A 21071-nucleotide genomic window follows, 5' to 3' on the forward strand; every position below is an offset into this window, starting at 1 on the left:
TAGTATTATGTAAAAGAGGAATCATTATGAAATATTTCACACCTAAGAAGGCAGCACCAACACAAACAAAAATCAAAGTCGAAGGACTACATACGGAATCCACGGAATACTTATACAGGAAAAGAATATCAAAGAAGATTGCTGAGAATGGAATATTAGAAAACGATAACATCGATGAAAGCTGGAAAAAACTCAAAGATAACATAATCGACGCTGCAACAGAATCACTTGGAGAGCGAAAAGTAACGAATACTCACATATTAAAGAAGAAAACCCCGTGGTTTAGAGAGGAAGTTAAGATAAAATGTGAAGAAAAGAAGAAAGCCTTTTTACAATACAGAATGAAACAAACACAACAGGCATACAACCACTACAAACGAATCAGAAACGAAACGAATACTTTAGTGAGGCAAATAAAAAGGGAGCACTGGCAGAGTTTCTCAAAACAGATGGAACACGACTTCTACGGAACACAAAAAGAAGTATGGAGAATGATCAGAGGGCAAAGAAAGGAGATGAACGAATTAATAAAAGCGAAACACGTTCAGAAGGAAACATGGGCAGACTACTTCCGATCTCTATTTGCTAAAGGCGGCGATAATGAACCACCAACACCTGAAGTTACGACAAACGAAGAAATAAACATCGAAGAGGGAGAGGTAAAGGAAGCATTAAGAAAATTAAAAAATAGAAAATCTCCAGGAGAGGACAGAATATCGAACAAACTCATAAAGTACGGAGGACAAGATCTAACTAAACAACTATTAAAACTAATACAAAAAATAATAGAACAAAACAGAATACCACAAGAATGGAGATCAAGCATCCTAATACCTCTCTTCAAAAAATTAGACAAATCAGACCCGGAGAATTACAGAGGGATCATTAGCAGAAGAACAACAAGGTTTTAGGTCGGGAAGGTCATGCACTGACGCTATATTTATAATGAGGCAAGTTCAAGAGAAATCGCTGGAATACAACAAACCGGCATATTTATGCTTCGTGGACCTTAAGAAAGCATTTGACAGGGTCACATTAAAGGACGTTATCCACTTGTTATACTCGAGAGAGGTACCTCTGGGAATAATTAAAACGATAGAAAACATCTACCAGAACAACACAATAAAAGTAAAAGTGGAAGATGAACTAACTGACCCAATTGTAGCCGGCAGTGGGATAAGACAGGGGGATTCCTCGAGTCATTTATTGTTCAACCTGATCTTGGACGAATAATAATAAAAAAAGTAAGAACTAAAAAATAGATACCAAATGGGAGAAAAACAACTTAAAATAATCTGCTATGCGGACGATGCAATACTAATCTCTCAAAGTGAAGATGATTTACAACGTATGCTGCACCAATTCAACATAATCGCCAGAAAATTTAACATGTTAATTTCCTCAAAAAAAAATGCTTGGTTATAACAGCAGATCCAATAAGATGTAAATTGGAGCTGGAAGGCCAGAGAATAGAACAAGTGATGGAGTTTAAATACCTAGGCATCACACTATCCGCAGGTCGCCTGAATGACACAATATGGAGAAATAAAAATATCGGAAAAGAAATGAAAGGCAGAATTTACAAAACAGTCATCATACCAATAATGACATACGCGGCAGAAACACGACCCGACATAGAGAGGACAAAAAGATTGCTCGAAACAGCGGAGATGAAAACCCTTCGAAAAATCGATGGTAAGCCTCTATGGGACAGAGCTAGAAGTACAGATATACGACAGAGATGCAAGGTGTATAACATTAATAATTGGTAAGAAACAGAAGAATAGATTGGAATGACCACATAAGCCGAATGACAACAAATAGGGTAGTCAGGACAGTGCGAGACGGTTTCCCAATAGAAAGACGATCAGTGGGAAGACTACGAAAACGATGGAACGACAACTTACTAGAGGCACATTGAAAAAACAGACAGAGTCATGTCTATACAAAAAGAAGAAGAAGAAGAAGAGGTATATTTATATTCCTCAACAACCTCAATATTTACGTTATTTATATTTATTCTGTCATTTGTATTTGTCATGATTTTTGTTTTACTCATGTTCATTTTTAATCGTATCTTCTCTGATGCTTGTGCTAGTTGAGTCAGCATTGTGGCTAGTTCTTCTTGGTTGGTTGTAATAAGAACAAAATCATCGCAATATCTGAGGTGATTGAGTTTCTTTCCGTTTATGTTGATACCCATGTCTTCCCATTCCAGTTCTTTAAAGACGTCTTCCACAGCTAAAGTGAAGAGTTTGGGGATATTACATCTCCTTGTCTTACGCCTCTACGGATTGCTATGGGATAAGTTTTGTTTGTTTTATTTTCCCATTCGACTGTCATAGTTACTGTTTTATAGATGTTATGTAAGAGTTGCCTGTACTTGGAGTCTATTCTGCGGTTATTTAGAGCTTTTTCTATCGCCCATATCTCGAAACTATCAAACGATTTTTCATAGTCTACAAAGACTAAACATAAATCTAGGTTGTATTCGTTTGCCTTCTCCATCAGTATGTTCATAGTGAGGAGATGATCGATGGTACTAAACCCTTTTCTGAAACCGACCTGTTCAACTGGCTGATAACTGTCCATTTTATTTGTAAGTCTATTGGTTATAATTCTAATAAAAAGTTTGTACATTTGTAAGAGTAGTGAGATAGGTCTGTAGATTTTTAAGTCTCTTTTGTCTCCTTTTTTGAATAACAGTATTGTAATACTCTCATTACAATCGTGAGGTATTTCTGCGTTGTGTAGACATCGAATAAATAGGAGTTTTAGCTCCTCGATAATACCTTGGTTACCTTCCTTAAGCATTTCAGCAACCATCTGGACCGGCAGCTTTATTTTTCATTTGAGATAGGGAGGTTTCGATTTCATGGACGTCTATATCTGGTAGAATTTCAGAGTTGACATTTTTAATTTTCCTTTTTAGATTTTCATTTCGGTTATTATCAGGCTCCTGTTTTGTGTCACATAATTCGCTATAGAAGAATTCTACTATATTTGTTATTTTTCTTGAGTCGTTTTGCGTTAACTCCAGGAGCTTTTCCATACTTCAACGTATTTATTGCTTCTTCTAGTTCTTCCTCTGTTATTGAGCTTTCTGTGTTATCTTTCAATATATTATTTTGCTCTTCGTTGATGTCGACTTGGTATATATCTGTTAATAGTTCTTCAAAGTGTTATTTCCGTCTTTTAACTATTTGTTTTGTTTTTGTTAATAATTCTCCATATTTATCTTTAATGGTGTATTCTTGTTTTTTTGTGTTCTTATGGTCTTCAGGGATCTGTAGAATATCTTTTTGCTATCATCTTCCAACAAGAAGTAAATAATACAATAATACAAAATCCATGTTCACCAGCTATAAAACAACCTACTCTGTTTTTATAATAACTAAAGAAACCGAAAAATGTCATTGCTAGCATAATTATCTACATCTGTATTCAATTGATCCCTGGCTTATTTTTCCTCGTTGATTTTTTCTCATTTACTTCCGTTTCATAATTCTTAGGCCACTGTGATAACGTAATCCATTATTTACTGGTAGCAGTGGGTATTATGCAACATAATCAATACAATTTTTAGAGGTTAATAGGATAAAATCAATTGTTATAAGACTAAAATGTTAACATATTAATTGAGTACCGCCCAATCTATAATTACTCTCAAAATATTATAGGTTGTTATTAATAAAGAATACAGTTGGTACGTGGGTGTATTATAAGTTCGTGTTCGTGTATTAATATACTACATACTACTACCGTTCTACTACTACAATGTCGGTTTATAACGTTCTCCGCCGTTTTTCGACTTCCGGTCGCCACTTTGTCCTGTTGTTCCATAGTTCCTCTTCTATGTTTCTTTCTTACACGTCTCTTTATCTATTCCTTCGCTCCAACTTCTTCTCGATCCACCTCGTTTTCTCTTTCCTTTTGGTTGCCATTTTAGTATTTCCTTTGGTATTCGTTGTTCATCCATTCCTTGTATATGTCCGAACCAGATAAGTTGTTTTGTGGATAAGTCATCTGTGATTGTTCGTTATTTCTCTAATGCGTCGTTGGTAATCCTTTCTCTTCTAGATCTTCCTGCTGCTCTTAAAGCACTTAAAGTCTTATGTTTTGGCTACGTTTGGGCAAATTTTCAGCCAAATCTAAGTCATCATCATCAATGGCGCTACAACTCTTCGTGAGTCTTTGTCGCGTTTACTATTGCCTTCCATGTTTGTCGATCCTGTGCCACTAATTCCCATTGTCGCACTTCCATTTTCTCTAGATCTTCTTTGACTGCATCTTTCCACCTTTTTCTAGGAAGCCCTACAGACCTTCTTCCATCTGGCCTTTCCCAGAACACATTGTTTATAAGGCGATTGTCGTTACTGCGTATCACATGCCCTGCCCATCTGAGTCTATTAGCCTTTATATATCTGACTAGATTTTTTTTTCGAATAGAGACTGTAGCTCGTTTTGTATCTGCGCCTCCATTCGTTGGTCACGCTGTCTCTGCAAGGGCCATTTTCATCATTCGAAGGATTTTACGTTCCCACACCAGCAATTTATTTACTTCTCTTTTTGTTAGCGTCCATGTTTCGCTTCCATGCGCGACTGCTGGTCGTATTGTGGTCTTATATATATCTGGATTTTTGCACCTCGTGAAAGAAGTTTTGACTCCATTAGATGTTTCATTACAAAGAAAGATCTGTTTCCTGTCATTATTCGCGTTTCAACTTCTCGCTCTAATTTGTTTTCATTTGTGATTGTTGCTCTTAGATATTTACATTCTTTAACCACTTCGAAATTATGATCGTTTACACTTTACAGTTAGTCGAGGCATTGAAGGATTGAAGTGTCGATTTTTTTGCAGTAAGACGGATTTTAATGCGGATTAGTGCGTTGGATTCGTGAGAAGGTCAGGAAATTTTGTGAAATAATGTAATGAATAAGAAATCTCAAATTGCATTTGTGCATAAGAAAAATGCATTTCAAAAGTGCATTTTGAAATAGTCAATTATTATAAATTTACAACTCGGTAAATTTTCTTACTCGGGGGGTTTTTGGGGTCGCTGAAAACGAATATGAGGTCGGCGAGAGTGTGCAAACTACCTGGTGCCTGCAGCGGGTGTAATAAACGTCTTCCTCTGGAGTATTATGGTAATTTGTTAAATAATTGGCCCAAACTTGTAACTTGGGGTTTTTTTTGGGTCGCTGAAAATGAATATGAGGTCGGTGAGAGTGTGCAATGTACCTGGTGCCTGCAGCGGGTGTAATAAACGTCTTGCTCTGGAGTATTATGGTAGTTATCATATAATTAGTTTAAACTCGTTACTCGGGGGGTTTTTGGGGTAATCTATTTTCTTCGATGTAACTATGGTGATCGAAAAGGGTGGTATTTTTATTATAAATAAACATAAATTTTTATTATTATAATATATTTTTGGTTAAAAATGTTCGTTATACAAAATTTCTCGTAATTTATCTTTAAAATTCATTTTCTTCATCATTATCATCTTCTTCTTCATTATTGCCTTCCTCTCTCGAGTCCAATGCAATATTTGTGCAATCAGAGCCTGCACAATTTTTGCAGGCTAGATTACAAACTAACCCATGCTTCCTGCACCCGCATGAGTTGCCGCAGTCTGACTTACAACTACAGAATATTAAATTTAAGATGTTTGGAGGACCAGGTGGCTGAGTCATTGTAACTGGAATTAATACTTTATTTTGTAATTCCCATCTCCAATCGGTTGGGTTCATGTTACTGTCCTCTCCATGCAGCCAAATTTGTGTTTGTAAATATACCCTTTTTAAATGCTGGGTAAATGCATCAACAGATGAAAGAATTTTTCCAATGGCAAACTTTTTATTTTTGGCAATAGCCAATAAGTAAGTACATTCTGTAACGGTAAGTTTCAGCTAATTGGATATTACTCAGTTTAAACTGCTCGGGAATATTCGATTTCCTGAAACTTATCGGGGTATTGTACACAGCCATAAAAAGTTGGCAGCCGTGGTCAATAATTTCATTAAGGGGTTCAACATACAGTAAACCAAATGTGCTTGAGAGTCTGGCAAAACCTCTGGAATAGAACAAACTCAAAACTCTATAATATTCAACCCAGAATACCTGCCTTAAAAATACCAGCACTTTGTAGAAGGGACAAAGTTGTCATGAGAAGACTAAGAATTGGACATTGCCGTCTTACACATGGTTACCTGATGAGCCAGGGAAATCCTCCTTGGTGTCATACCTGCAACACTCGTGTCACCGTCAAACACATACTAGTTGAGTGCCACCTATACACGAACACCCGAAGACAACATAAACTGGATGAAGACCAAACCACCACTCTTAGTGATAATAGTAAATTTAATAATGTGATAATGTTTCTCAAAGACTCTCAGTTATACTACGCCATATAAATGTTGTTTTTTATGATTTTGCTGATATTGTAATTTCTTAATTTAAATTCCTAATTTTCTTAATTCTTGTCATTTAAACATATTGTAAACCTTACTTTTGTAACCGTGTCAATGGCCTGCGTTTCTGAGACACGTTAATTTAAATAAAAAAAATATTTTTACACTTCTTTATAATAAATTATTTAAATAACAGGAGAACAAAATAAGAAAAAAAAGTGTTCTGTTTTGCTTACAGTGTAACCGTTATATTAGTGTATACAAACGTGTGAGAGAGAAAGGCAATAAATCCTACATGAAAGTAGTCAAGAATGTATGAATACTGCCAACATAATTTTAAGCGCCAAATTTAAAAAAAAAAATGGAGATCCTGAACAAAATAATCATGTTCTTTTATAATATCCTATGAAATTAGAATTTAGTCGTTGCGATATTTATTTTCAGTGACCCCAAAGACCCCCGTGTAACAAGTTTGGGCCAGTTATTTAACAAATTACCATAATAGTCCAGAGGAAGACGTTTATTACACCTGCTGCAAGCACCAGGTAGTTTGCACACTCTCGCCGACCTCATATTCATTTCCAGCGACCCCAAAAACCCCCGAGTAATGAGTTTAAGCCAATTATATGATAAATTACCACAATACTCCAGATGAAGACGTTTATTACACCCGCTGCAGGCACCAGGTAGTTTGCACACTCTCGCCGACCTCATATTCGTTTTCAGCGACCCCAAAAACCCCCGAGTAAAAAAATTTATAATAATAGTTGCAAATTTATAATAATTGCCTATTTCAAAATGCACTTTTGAAATGCGTTTTTCTTATGCACAAATGCAATTTCAGATTTCTTATTCATTACATTAGTTCACAAAATTTCCTGACATTCTCACGAATCCAACGCACCAAACTGCATTAAAATCCGTCTTACTACGCCAAAAATCGACAGTTAGGCCTTTTTTTGTGCTTCAATGCCTCGACTAAGTAATATTTTGCCTTATCGCCGTCGTGCTTGTTTTAAGACGACCATTTTGTTTTGTCTTCATTTATTTTTAGACCGATGTTTAATGCAGCTTCTTCAAAGCTCGAGAAAATATCCTTAATTTCTAATGTTGATTGTGCTACTGCGTCTACGTCATCAGCAAAGGCGAGTATGATTTTTGCTCCCCGATCAGTTATGTCTGGTTTGATTTTTGGATGAATTTTTCGCATGACATATTCTAAGGCCAGGTTAAACAACAATGTGGACAACGGATCTCCCTGTCCCAGTCCAGAATTTACGCAGAAAGCATTTGATATTTTCCCCCCTATTCTAACTTGTGCAAAGGAGTTACACACATTTGTGTTAGCGCAGCTAGTTTCTTGGGTACGCCGAGCTCGATCATTGCCTTCCATAATATTGCACGATTAATTGAATCATAAGCCTGTTTGAAGTCTATAAAGATCTGATGAACGTCCTGATTATATTCCCAAAACTTTTCAAGCATTTGTCTTATTGTAAATATTTCATTAATAGTCGATCTGCCAGGCCTGAAACCACACTGGTAGTCACCAACTATTTCTTCGGCGTATGGTACTAATCTTTTTAATAATATCGAAGCCAATATTTTATACGTAGTGTTGATTAGTGAGATTCCTCTGTAATTCATACATGATTCCTTTTTTCCTTTCTTGTGTATTGGTACAATAATACTACCACACCATTCTTTCGACATTATTTCTTGTTGCCAGGCCTTTTCTATTAATTAATGGATTCTACTTATGAGTTCATGACCGCCTGTTTTAATTAGCTCGGCATCAATATTGTCCAGACCAGGGGATTTATCGTTTTTAAGCGTTTTTATGGCATGCGTAATTTCTTCTGAGCAACTCTCAGCTGAATTTACAACTAAGAATCAAGTTTCTAAAATGTTATGTGTATCACGTATTACTATATGGATGTGAAACCTGGATCATGAAGGTTAACATGATGAACAAATTAGAAGCCTTTGAGATGTGGTCGTATCGTAGAATGCTCAGACTATTTTGGGTTCAACGCATTTCAAACAGAGTAGGTCAAGGCGAAAGTGACTTAATGAAGATGATAAAAAAGAGAAAACTTGAATATCTGGGGCATATAATGAGAGGTAGCAGATACAGGATGCTGCAGTTAATACTCAATGGAAAGATCGACGGAAAAAGAGGAATTGGTCGAAAGAAATATTCATGGCTCCGAAACCTTCGTCAATGGACTGGCTTATCAGCAGATCAATTGTTACATGCCGCATAAGATCGAGAACGATATCGGCAAATTGTTATGGAAGCTACCCACTCCTAAAAATTTGGGCACGGTACTTAAAGAAGAAGAAGAAGTAATTTCTTCCATGCTTGGTGGGGGTATTTCTAATTCGGCCGTTTGATACTCATGTTCTCCGTTGTTTCCACCATTTTCATTGTTTCCATTCTAAACTTCTAAAATTCAAAATTTCAGCCAAATCTAAGTACTTATATGTATTTTGGGAATGGAGGAAAAAGTAAAAAAACGGACGGGGTCGAGTTCGCTCCCAATGGTAAGAATTTTACCTGAACTAAAAAAGGTAGAGTCCGAATTGGCTCCCATAGACAAAATTTATTTTACCTAAACATGTCGAAAATATCACCCAGCGTTGTCACTTCTTTCAAATTTTCTCTTTTTGTTAGAAACAGGTACCTTCCTAGAAATATCTATGGGAAAGGAGGAAGACCTAACCCTTCGGTCCTAACTTAACTTTCGGGTATTAGAGTGTAGAGCGCAAACCGGCCGATTTCAGGTAAGAGCGCAAAACGGTCGAGCGCATACCGGCCGACACCGATAATTTGTGTTAAAATTGCCACATATGCCAATGTTGAACTAAAACAAACTCTAAAAGTATTTGGCTAAAAGTATAATTTTCCTATAAAAAGTCTATATCACTATGTAAATTTCCTAAGCAGATAAATATTACACGATTTGGCAACAATGTCTAATGTTTCCGCGATTATATGAGAGCCTACCCGCATTCATGCGGGAGCCAATTCGTACCCTTCTAAAATATACCTGAACGAAGCGGAGCGAACTCGACTTCACCCAAAAAAACGGTATCTTAACGTTTTTTACACTAAAATTTGATCAAAAACTTGTTTTTAATCGAAATAATTTGTTATAATGCGTTATAATGACATTTTTGAGTCCCTTCTATTAAATTAATATTTTTTCAATTTAAAATCACTGTAAAATCGCATAAATGATACTTTGAGAAAAAAAAAAGAAGAGAAGACTGTTCGGGCTTATACACTCTTATTTTTACGTTCCGCAAAGCTATACACCAAATTTCAGACAAATCAGGGATCCAAAATTGAGTGGTTTGAAATTCAATCACTGATATAAAAAAAAGTATATTAATTTGAAAAGCTGTCGCTGTTGAACAATAAAGGGAAAAAAATGAAAGAACAGGTCTATTCACCTTTTTACTCGGTAATCAGTACCAACGGTCTCAGGTGGGAACAATAAAATGACTTATACTATAATAATAATAATGTTACCTATACTACTACGATAAGAAACGATAAACAATGACCCAACAACAATAAGATAACTTATACTATCATAACAATAACGTTACAGGTATACTACTACGATAAGAGACAAGAAACGATAAACAATGGCTCCATACATTCTTATGAATAATTATATTAGATGATATTATTTGATTTTATTTTAAAAAAGTAAAAATATTCGTTTGATGTCTTCTTCTTTTGGTGCCTATTCGTTTCGAATATTAGCGATCATTCTGGCTATAATTATTTTATTAACTGATGCTTAGGTCAATATCATGGTTAAAAAACCTGAGGAATAGATTAATCAGGTTTTTTAACCATGCTATTCTTCTTCTCTCGATTCCTCGCTTTCCGAATACTTTGCCTTGAAGGATAATTTTCAGTAATATGTATTTAGTGTCGTTTCTCATTATGTGTGCGAGATATTCTTTCGAATACCACATGGGAGCGCATAAAATCACGATACTATTCTATGCCGATGATGCAGTTCTAATTGATGATAACGAGGATGGCCTACAAAGGCAGCTCCACATTTTCAATATCACAGCAAACAAACTTAATATGAGAATATCAGTAGAAAAAACTACATGTATAGTGATAAGTAAAGAGCTGCGTAGATGCAAGTTAAAAATAGACGGCAAAATTGTAGAACAAGTAATGAAATTCAATTACATACCTAGGAGTAGAGATCACTATTGACAGGAATATCAGAACAGAGACCACAATAATACAAGATACAAGCAGCAAGAGTAAGTGGTTGCCTCCGAGAAACCATATAGAGAAACAAATATCTGACCACGGAAAGCAAAATAAAAGTATACAAGACAACAGTAAGACCTATCCTAACATATGCAGCGTAGACAAGGACCGATACAAGATAGACGAAACAACAAATCAACAATATCGAAATGAAAGTATTAAGATCAATAGCGGGCGTATCATTAAGAGACAGACAAAGCAACAGAAGTATACGAGAACGATGCAAAATTCAAAATATTAACAGGTGGATAAAAACAAGAAAGAAAAACTGGAACGAACATGTAAACCGAATGGAACCAGATAGATTAGCTAACATCTGTAAAAACAACAAGCCGTCTAGCAGAAGACCCGTTGGAAGGCCGCCGAAAAGGTAGAAAGACAATGTACAGTCAACAACAACTGAAACAGAATAAGAGGCAGACAAACAGGAGTAATCCTAGTCGCACGAAGAAGAAGAAGAAGATATTCTTTCTCCTTTTAATTGTATACATCACTCCCCTTTCTTTCTCCATTCTTCGTAGTACAGTCGCATTGGTTATCTTGTCCGTCCATGATATCTGTATTTAGTGTTGTTTCTCATTATGTGTCCGAGGTATTATAACTTTCTCATTTTAATTCTATACGTCACTTCTCTTTCCCCATTCTTCGTAGTACAGTCTTATTGGTTATCTTGCTCGTCCATGATATCCGTGGGATTCGCCTGTATAGCAACATCTCGAAAGCTTCAAGTTTTTTCTCTATCGCTTCAGTGAGTGTCCAGGATTCAACTCCGTAGTATAATGTTGAGAAGATATTATAACATCGTAGGAGCCTTACTTTTATCTCCAGATTAAGGTTGTGGTTTTTAAAGAGTTTGGCCATGTTGTTGAATGCACTCCTAGCTTTCTCTATTCTACATTTTACTTCTTGTGAGTGATCTTATTGTTCGTTTACTATTGTTCCAAGATTGGTAAACTGTTTTACTCGGTCCACTGGTGTATTCTTGAATTCAACGCCTTTCATCAATTCTCTCAAATACAAGACACACAACTGTGTGTCTTGTATTCTCTCTCCGTATAGCTTCTATATTCTGTGATGTATAATTTTAAGAAAAAGTTTTGAAATGCATTGTGCACGAAATCAGTGAAATTTCACTGTGAAACAGGCAACAAATAAAAATTCGAAAAATCTTTGAAACCCGATTGATCTGACAACGTCGCGTGGCCAGTTTTTGATAGGTCTGATCTTGGCAGTTTCAGATATTTCTGTCAACTTGTACTTTGTAAATTTATTGTGAAATTGTATCGTAGAAGGAAAACTGAACACTTCTTCTTTGTTTCAGGTAATTGACTTCGGATCTTCATGTTACGAACAAAACCGTGTGTACACCTACATCCAGTCGAGATTTTATAGAGCACCCGAAGTCATCTTAGGAGCCCGATACGGCATGCCCATAGACATGTGGTCGTTAGGTTGCATTTTGGCCGAACTTCTCACCGGGTTTCCCCTCTTACCCGGAGAAGACGAGGCAGATCAGCTTGCTTGTATCATGGAACTGCTAGGTTTACCTCCACAGAGATTGCTCGATCAATCAAAACGCGCGAAAAACTTTATTAGTTCTAAAGGTATTCCTCGATATTGCACGTGTTCAACATTAACCGACGGGACAGTAGTAATGAACGGAGGTTTGAGTAGGAGAGGTAAACCTAGAGGACCCCCTGGATCTAAAGACTTAAAACGAGCTTTAAAGGGCTGCGATGACCCCTTGTTCCTCGACTTCATACAAAGATGTTTGGAATGGGACCCGGACGCTAGAATGACGCCTAGCGCAGCACTGAGACACGGATGGCTGAGAAGAAGACTGCCCAGGCCTCCAAACGAAAAAGAGCAGAGCAGTGCAGGTGTAGCCAGGTCGACACCCACAGGTCCTAGAACGCCCAAATCAAGTGGAATCTTCTCCAATAATAGAGTTCAACTCAACGATGATAGGTCATCTACTCTACATTCTGGAAAGTTGCCACCAGTCACGTAGCCAAACCTAATGCTTATGTAGTGTTCTCAATCAGGTTAGAAAGTAAGATAGGATCATATCCATACGTTATATCAACTGACTATTTAAAATATAACTATTTTCTCACAATAAGTACCAAATTACATTTTAAACGATATTATAAGACTTTTTAAAGTTGATTTAACAAGGAACAGGACTTTCTGAATTTTGAGTAGATTATCAATCTATCCAAAGCTAGTCATCTAGTTTTATTTGAAAATATCGATTAAACTATTAATACTATTTCAAAATCACGACAATATTAAGCTTCTTTTCCAACTAAGAACGTTTTGCGGATGCTAAATTTTTTAATATAGTAGTACCAGCTATCTAAGAGATTCATTAATATTCATCTCGGCTAAGTGCTATTGTTAGAGGTGTGGAATTCCATAAACAAGTGACCTACCTGTTTTAGGAAATTATCCTTGTTTATGTAATTTCACAATGAGTCTCTTAGGTAGCTGGTACTACTATATTTTAGTACTTTCTTTTAGGGACGTTTTTGACGAATATTTTAGATGTATGACAGTTCACCCTCTACTTTTAACTTCTTAGATTTTTGATCTTCTGACATCATTACCATAGAGTGCCTTTAGTATTATTTTACTCTATAATTGAATTGTACATAATTATTATGTTACATAATGAATATAATGTTTAAGCATATTATTTGAATTAACTAATATTAATAAAAATGTATCATGGTTCGGACTTAAAAACCTAGAATGAGCCTAGTGAAGTTTGACACTTTTTTTGGTTTTATGAGGCATAAAGCAAGTTGCTATAGCTGTCTATCTACCCATGTAGAATACGACATTCATTTTTGGTGTAGACAACCACTTTGTTTCAATATTTTTACTTTTATGCTAGATTCGAGCACCTGTACCCTAAAATCACCTCATTTGTGGCCTTGCCCAGCTGATTTCTAATTCATATTTGTTGTATGTGTTATTTTCTTTTTCTATGTATCATTTCTGGCCTTTGAAGCTTTTATTGTTATCAAAATATTCTTTCTTTTGTGATTTTAACATTAGTTACACTTCTGCCTTTTAGGTTATGTTAGGTTAAAACCTATTGTTTTGTTTACACCAAAAATATATCTTGCTATAAATATAAGGAATTGTATTTTGTTTCTTTCATAAGTATTGACATTTATCTGTGACAGTTCATACTCTAGGTATTTGAGATTGTGGACTTGTTTATGGTTTGGTTTTCCTTATATAGGCTTCACCACAGAGTGCCTTTTAAGTTTATTTTGATAGAAGATTTTAAATTATAAGCTAATGTATAAAGAGTATATTGATTGCTCTTTAAAAATTACATTTTAAGGTTAAGTTTGGCCCTCCTGACATAAGAACACACCAAGGCTTTGGTCTGAAAATCTCTGATGGTATTTGGATTTATATTTGCACAACTAACTTTTAACTCTAAGTACTACCACATAAAAGTCAAATTAGAAATTACTGATTTTAGTACTGTGGTAAGCCACAGGTACTTACAGTTAAATCCTATTATAACAACATCGAAAAGAGCAACAGGTGAGTCATTCTGTAGATGAGCCGTCAAACCATCTTCTCAAGTCTTTCAGCCAAGAGCTCTGGCGTCTTCCAACTGATCTTTTACCCTGGTACTTTAGCTTCCAATATGATTTGGAGTAATTCATATTTTTCAGTTCTCAACATATGACCCAAGTATTGTAATTTCCTCTCGTTGATTATGCTTAGTAATTCTTTTTATTTACTCATGCGCAGAAGTACCTCATCCGTACCCTCATCAAAACTTTCATTCATAGTCGGTACTGTATATGTATATTGTTTTCTGTTCATTTTTTTCTAATTCAATGTAGTCTTCCCTTGATGGTGCACAAATTGATTCCATTGCTTCTGATATCATCAATATGGTACAAAAAGACATAAAGCTTTATTATTCTTCCAAAATTCATGCATGACTCATATTGTTTTCATACCTGCAAAAGTTAATGTTTTTAAAACATATTGTTTTCTTAGATTTGCCAACAGCTGAAAACTTCCTTTTGCTGGATCTTGTCATATTTGCTGCAACTATGATTGTTAGTTTCGTCTTAGGTATTTTCCCTTCACATAAATTCTTCCATTTAACACGATCACTGCTATCAGAGGCGCCTAAGAACCTCGTTGTGCATTTTTTTTGTGACACACGCAGTTGTAAGCTGCAAGTTACACGAAAAGATACTTCATAAGGCTTTTATATAACATTAAGGCCGGACCTGTGACCAATATGTTGTTCTAAACGTTGTGGTTGTAAAGGTTTTGACTACATATTTTGTTCACAGTTGAGAATTAGTCGTGTAAATATCCAAATGTATTGATTGTGTGTGGTAAAATGAGTTCGGCAATATGAATTGTTGTACGTCTTCCACGATTGTGTTTAAAAAATATTAACCTAGTGATTAATGAATATTTTTACTCTAGAAACATTGATGATCAAAGTATTTGTTTAAAAACAAAGAATTCTCCATAATTTCCAACAAATAAGTTTCTTGGTGTTAAGTTTACGTCTAATATTGTCATGGCTTTCAGCATTTTAGATTATGGACATTTTATCGTAGATATTTATTTGTTAAATAATTTATAGATGATTAGAATACATTGTGGCGTTGGTAAACTGCTCGTATTTGAAGAAAGTTTGTTCTTTGGCAGTACTTAGTAGTATTATTTTTAAAAAGTTACTTTTGGTATTTAGCAACTAGATGGCAGAGCATTTCCCTAGTGAAGCATTCGTATTCACTTATTGTTATTAAAACGGCTGGTCAGTTGGTATAAGTTGTTTTGTATACATCACTTAGCTTGTAATGAGTGTTCTGAATAAGTTTTTTGGCCTTGGTACGTCTAACAGTTCACATTCTTGCTCTTTGAATGGTGTGATGTATTCAAATTGTCTGTGTTTATTTTATATTTGAGTTAACGATTTCGTTTCTTGCAAATGAAATTTCGTGCAATAAAAAAATTTGAAGTGATTATCCTCTAAGGAAGGATAGCTAACATTTTTGTGTACTTTTCTTCCAATGTAGCTTTACCAATGGAGTGAAAATGAACTCTAAAAATCAGCTGCGAGCATTGAAGTACAATGGAATGCATATATTTTCTGTTTGGTTAGTAGATACTTGGCACATGGCTTGATTGACCCTTCTCCGTCCGTTCTTGTCCATTGTTTTCAACCTACAATTTGTAACGTTTGTAAGTTTTAAATCATCTTCTAAGTTCATAATTCACTCGCGTAATTCTAAGTTTTTAAATCATCTTCTACGTCCATTTTCCGCCTTGTTCTGGGTCGACTTCTTCTCTAATGTTCTCCAATTTTACTTCACAGTAGCATTTCGGTAGTCTACCCTCTGGCATCCTCTGTCTCCTAGCCATCTTAGTCGTTGGCTTCTTGGTAATCCCAGTATTCTGAACTCCCCATGTAACTCCCTCAGATCTTCATTTGCCCTTGGAATCCAAACGCTGTTCTCCATTTTTCCTCCAATATTTTCCTTAGTACTTTGCATTCCCATATCTGCACCATTTCTGGTTGCTTTTTATTTAATGTCCATGTCTCTGCATAAGTTACGATAGGTCGTTCTAATAACCGTTCTGTATATTCTTAATTTGACACCTCTAATGCATAAACCCACTTATTCGCTTTCATTAGTCTATTTTGGACTTCTTCTATATTTGGTTTTCGTGCTATAATTGTTCCTAGATATTCGAACCCCTCAACTTCCTCAAAATTCTAATTAGGCTCACAGAAATTCTTAAGCCTTTTACGGTTTGGTATGGCAACCAATGTAGGCAAATGTAGCAAATTTTCTTTTCCAATACTTTTATAGTGGACGAAAAAAGTCTCTTGTCTTTTTTAAGGGACAAAAATACTGGAGCACCAAAATTATAGTATACATTCACGCACCAAATTGTTCTTCACGAAATTTTTTCCTTCTCGATTGGGGGAAATATGAGCTGGGGTTGAGCTGGGCAAAGCTACATTGGAAAAATGTATCCGTTCATGAAAAAGGTAAAAAAGGCTCCATTCATTCGTGATTGAACCAGGATCTTTAAAGTTTGTGGTTTTAGCCAGTGGTGAGGATTCAAAAAGTGCAATATTATTAGGTTGAAACTTTCATAGCACTAGTTGCCTGGTTATTATTTGTATTAACCCATAAAAAGTGATAATATAGCATCTAAAGGGGAGTTGTTGGTTCATTAACCCATTAGTGCCCAGATTATTTTTTGCAGTTTTTAATGTGATGCTAATATTTTTGGCTGTGAGCAGCTTTATTAGAAAACATAAAAATAAATGAATTTACGCATTCGGATTTCTAAGTCACTCAGTATATTATGATGTTACATATATGTAACGCTAGGAGCTAACGGGTGCAAAGAATACAAATTATAACTGTAAACAGTTCTATTTATTTAAAAACTGAAAATAAAGACAAAGGAATTTAAACATTTTGATTTGTGTGATAGGTAACGAAAAATCAATACAGATACGTACGTTACATGTTCTACACATCGTGCGTGTTGAACTTTTGCAAAATCTTTTAGCACAACGCCTTTTTTTGTTGTTTGGAATTTTATACACTAGGTGTTCCAAAGACTATATCAATAGCTTCTTGAACAGTCAGGCCTCTTTGAAGAGCTGCAGCAAGGCCTCTGATATAAAACAACTTAGTAGGTGCATTTCTAAATTCCCTTAAGTTCTATAAACACTCTGTATACTAATACTTTGAAAAAATGTTACTAAAAATACCATACAATAAAAACAAAACATAGGATATATTGCTACAAAATAACTGGAGAATATGCTTACATTACATCCTAGCGTTACAAATATGTAATACTTAGTCAATTTTCTAAAACTTTTTTATTTGAAAAAATATCAAAGCTTTTTACACAAAAAATATTTATTTATATTTTATTATACTATTTGTTTTCTAATATTAACTTTATTATTCAAAATAAAATTTATATACTTATTCTTTATCAACGAAGTCCATTATTTGAAGCTTTACTTTTTTGGTATACTTTATCAACGCATAGATTCAAAACAAAGTTTTAAAAAAATCGCGAATTTAAAACAATGTAAACAATATCACCTTCTGCAAGAACTAGCCTGTTTTTAACTGAAAATTTGCGACGTATGCGATAGAGGATCTATTTAGATGGCACCACTTTGCTGTTACATAATTGTAACACTAGGAACTAATGGGTTAATGACAATTATTCGGTGTTGCATGTGAATATCAGCTCCGTCTTTGCAAACTACAGTCCTACCCACCACTGGAGTATTTTAAAGGACTTATTTAAATTATATAATGAGGAGCCATCTTAACGATCCTTCATGCATGTTTATTTTAGTATATTTTTGTTTGTTAAAAGATATTTTTTATCTTTGCCAAATTCTTTTAAAGTTTGTGTGTTTACATGTTTTATTATTTTTTAGCATTGATACAACATTCTCTGGCATACATATTGTGATGCGTGTAACCAAATTAAACTTTTATGACTTCATTCGTAGAAATAGGTGTATTTAGGTATTTTTTTAATATAACTAGCACCAAACATGGTGAACCACTCGCATTTGAAAGACTTTGTGACGTTGTGAAAGATTTGAATGTTCACCAGGTTTGGCGTGTGCTATCAAGCCATTAATAAAATGGAATAGTTTTAGCGTATTTTTAATAATTTATGATTTTAAAACTAAGTTGCTCGATCGTTTTGACTTTTAAATTGTGTATGCCAGACATAATGTTTCTTTTTGTATTCTTTTCGTTTAAAAATGTTACCTATTTGAAAAGTAGGCTATCACTGGTAGTAATATTTTATACCCATTTTCTATTAAAGCAAATTTTAGCTAGTAATCCATGAAATACAGGTAGCATACAGGTCATACAAATAATCTATACTGATGTTGTGTCTCCCGAAGTGATGCGGTATTGTAGTGGAGATCTTATGGATACTTACAGAGTCATAACTAATAAATTTGGTATTGACCTGTTAGTTATCCAGTTAACAACAACGGTAAACACAAATGCATCATTTTAAGTTACAAAAACAACTTCTTCCTCAGATTTTCTCTGAGTCCCCCTTCATCTACCTCTCTTTCCCTCAACTTCTAACAGCTCCACTTAGTTCTCTCCAACTTCGTCCCACGTAATTCTCTTGGCCAAACCATTACAGTATTTGTTCTTAAACCTTTTTTGAGACTGTGGTCCCCCGGCTCTAGTCACGTACTCACGTACTTGTCAGGAATACATTTCTGTCTAAAAGACTAAGTTTTCAATCTAATAGCACGTAAAATAACACCAAAAATATTACTCTACATCCCACTAGATTGAAAACAATGAGAACCTTCTCTGGTTACACCTCCGAGGCTTCTAACAATTTTCAAGCCATAACGGATGCTGAGACCCTTCGCTCATCTTCTTTAGTCTCAGCATCCGTTATGGAAAATTTTTAGAAGCCTCGGAGGTGTAACCAGAGAAGGTTCCCATTGTTTTCAATCTGGTGGGATGTACAGTAATATTTTTGGTGTTATTTTATGTGCTATTAGATTGAAAACTTAGTCTTTTGCTAGCAGTTGCCGCTAGGGCATCCCTGCCTTTTCGTTCGTTGCAATGGGTGGCTGCACGCCGGGGTTTGTCCTGGTTGGGTCAGAGAGAGCAGCATATGTGCCACCTGAAGAGAGACTAATTTGTTATTCATTTTTTACATTTCTGTCTCTTTGTTTCTCGCCGTATGTCTGTTTCAACTGTCTCAAAGCAAACAAGGTATCTTTTGTCCTCTTTCCTGGCATAAACCCGAATTGATCTTGTCATATGGATGTCTCCCTCCTTAACTTTCGTTCTACAGTTCTCTCCAAAATTTTCATTGTGTGCGACATTGACTTGATCCCTCTATAGTTCTTACAGTCCTGGATGTCACATTTCTCTTTATACAGTGGTATAATCACACTCTCCCTTGTACCCGTTCTTCCTCATATTATCCTACTCATCATTTGCTACAACAGATCAATCCCTTCCTCTCCTATAGCCTTCCAAACCTTTACAGGTATTCCATCCTTATTCTATTTTTTAAAGTCTAGACAATCTGATCTCCCGTTTTCCCTGGTATTACGTTCTCATTTGGAGTCCCGCAGTCTTTCCTCTGGTACTAAAGTACTCATACCATCTTTGTACTTCTGGGCAATGTACAATGGACGTGGTACTTCTCCATTTATTATTTTGTTGAAGTTATTTTCAATATTCGACGATAACACATCAGTTGTTTCATCTAGATTTATTGCAATGCTTCTATGATGAATTGGATTCTTATACATTACACATCATGTTTACTTAACATGAACGTGTATCTCCCCAATATCGCATGTTGTGTTCATCTCTTCTAAGAAAAGTTGTTAAATGTAGTGAAATAAGATGGAGCTTGTTTTGGAGTACACATTACACAGCACAACTATCAATAAAAAGTATTATTTGTATGACTTAATCATTTTTATTGTTGCGATCCGATTTAATCGTCAATAAAAAACAGGATTTCTTACTTTTCGTTATATTTTTGCAGATTTGAAATTTTTATTTGTCCTATTAGATTACCATTCTTCCATAAACATTTAAAAAAAAGATTAACTCTTAAAACCGACTTAATAATTATTATTGGGAGCCTGTATTCGAGATTTAAATTATTTATACGGAATAGACTGAAACCTTAAAAATACTACAACCGGATAGATAATAGTTACAGCCAGTTATTTTTACTTGCTTTTATATAAATTTTGTTTTAATTACTGTTATTTTGGAAGACATTTGATCAACAATTGTCAATATAAATGCCAGTAAACGCTTCTTCCTTCCTGTGGTTTTGTTTCTTCATTTCGTCCCATTAACATCCGGATCCTTCAAAAACATCAAGCAAAAAAATCAGATGGTATCTAAATGTTGAACCTAATTATACCAAGAAGAAGGATAAAATAAGATCTCTTGTGTCCTGCAACTAACGAAAGACTATTAAATACAACCTTCTGAGAAAGAAGAAGAACTAACGTACACTACAGATGAAAAACTCATCAACGCCGTTCGAAAACTTGATGCCAAATTAAACAAACAATGGATTAAACAAGCAATCGAGTAATTTGAACAATCATCATTGATGATGGTTCAGAATTTTAAGTGTTCAAATAAGACTATAAATACGTTACGAAGTAGAAGAGGAATATGTTTTACATCATAATATGAGAAAGAGTAGGTAGACCAGTATACACCTGTACCAGAAGAGGATCAGCTTCAACATAGTAGTACTTCTG

General features: G+C 35.1%; 1 protein-coding gene across 2 annotated transcripts in view; it reads left to right on the top strand.

Moving 5' to 3' along the window:
- The window catches only part of LOC126893445 (dual specificity tyrosine-phosphorylation-regulated kinase 2), a 168756-nt gene that overhangs the window by 105773 nt on the left and 41912 nt on the right, over positions 1-21071 (top strand). The window contains exon 2 of one of the 2 annotated variants that reach the window (XM_050663646.1): positions 12048-12771. In XM_050663646.1, coding sequence (XP_050519603.1) covers positions 12048-12737 — 690 coding nt within the window. In that variant the 3' untranslated portion in view covers positions 12738-12771. Of the gene's footprint in view, positions 1-12047; positions 20621-21071 lie in introns of those variants that run through there. The other variant, XM_050663645.1, reaches the window with a different exon arrangement.

Source organism: Diabrotica virgifera, chromosome 10, assembly GCF_917563875.1.
Source record: "Diabrotica virgifera virgifera chromosome 10, PGI_DIABVI_V3a".
In the NCBI taxonomy this organism is placed as follows: Eukaryota; Metazoa; Arthropoda; class Insecta; order Coleoptera; family Chrysomelidae; genus Diabrotica; species Diabrotica virgifera.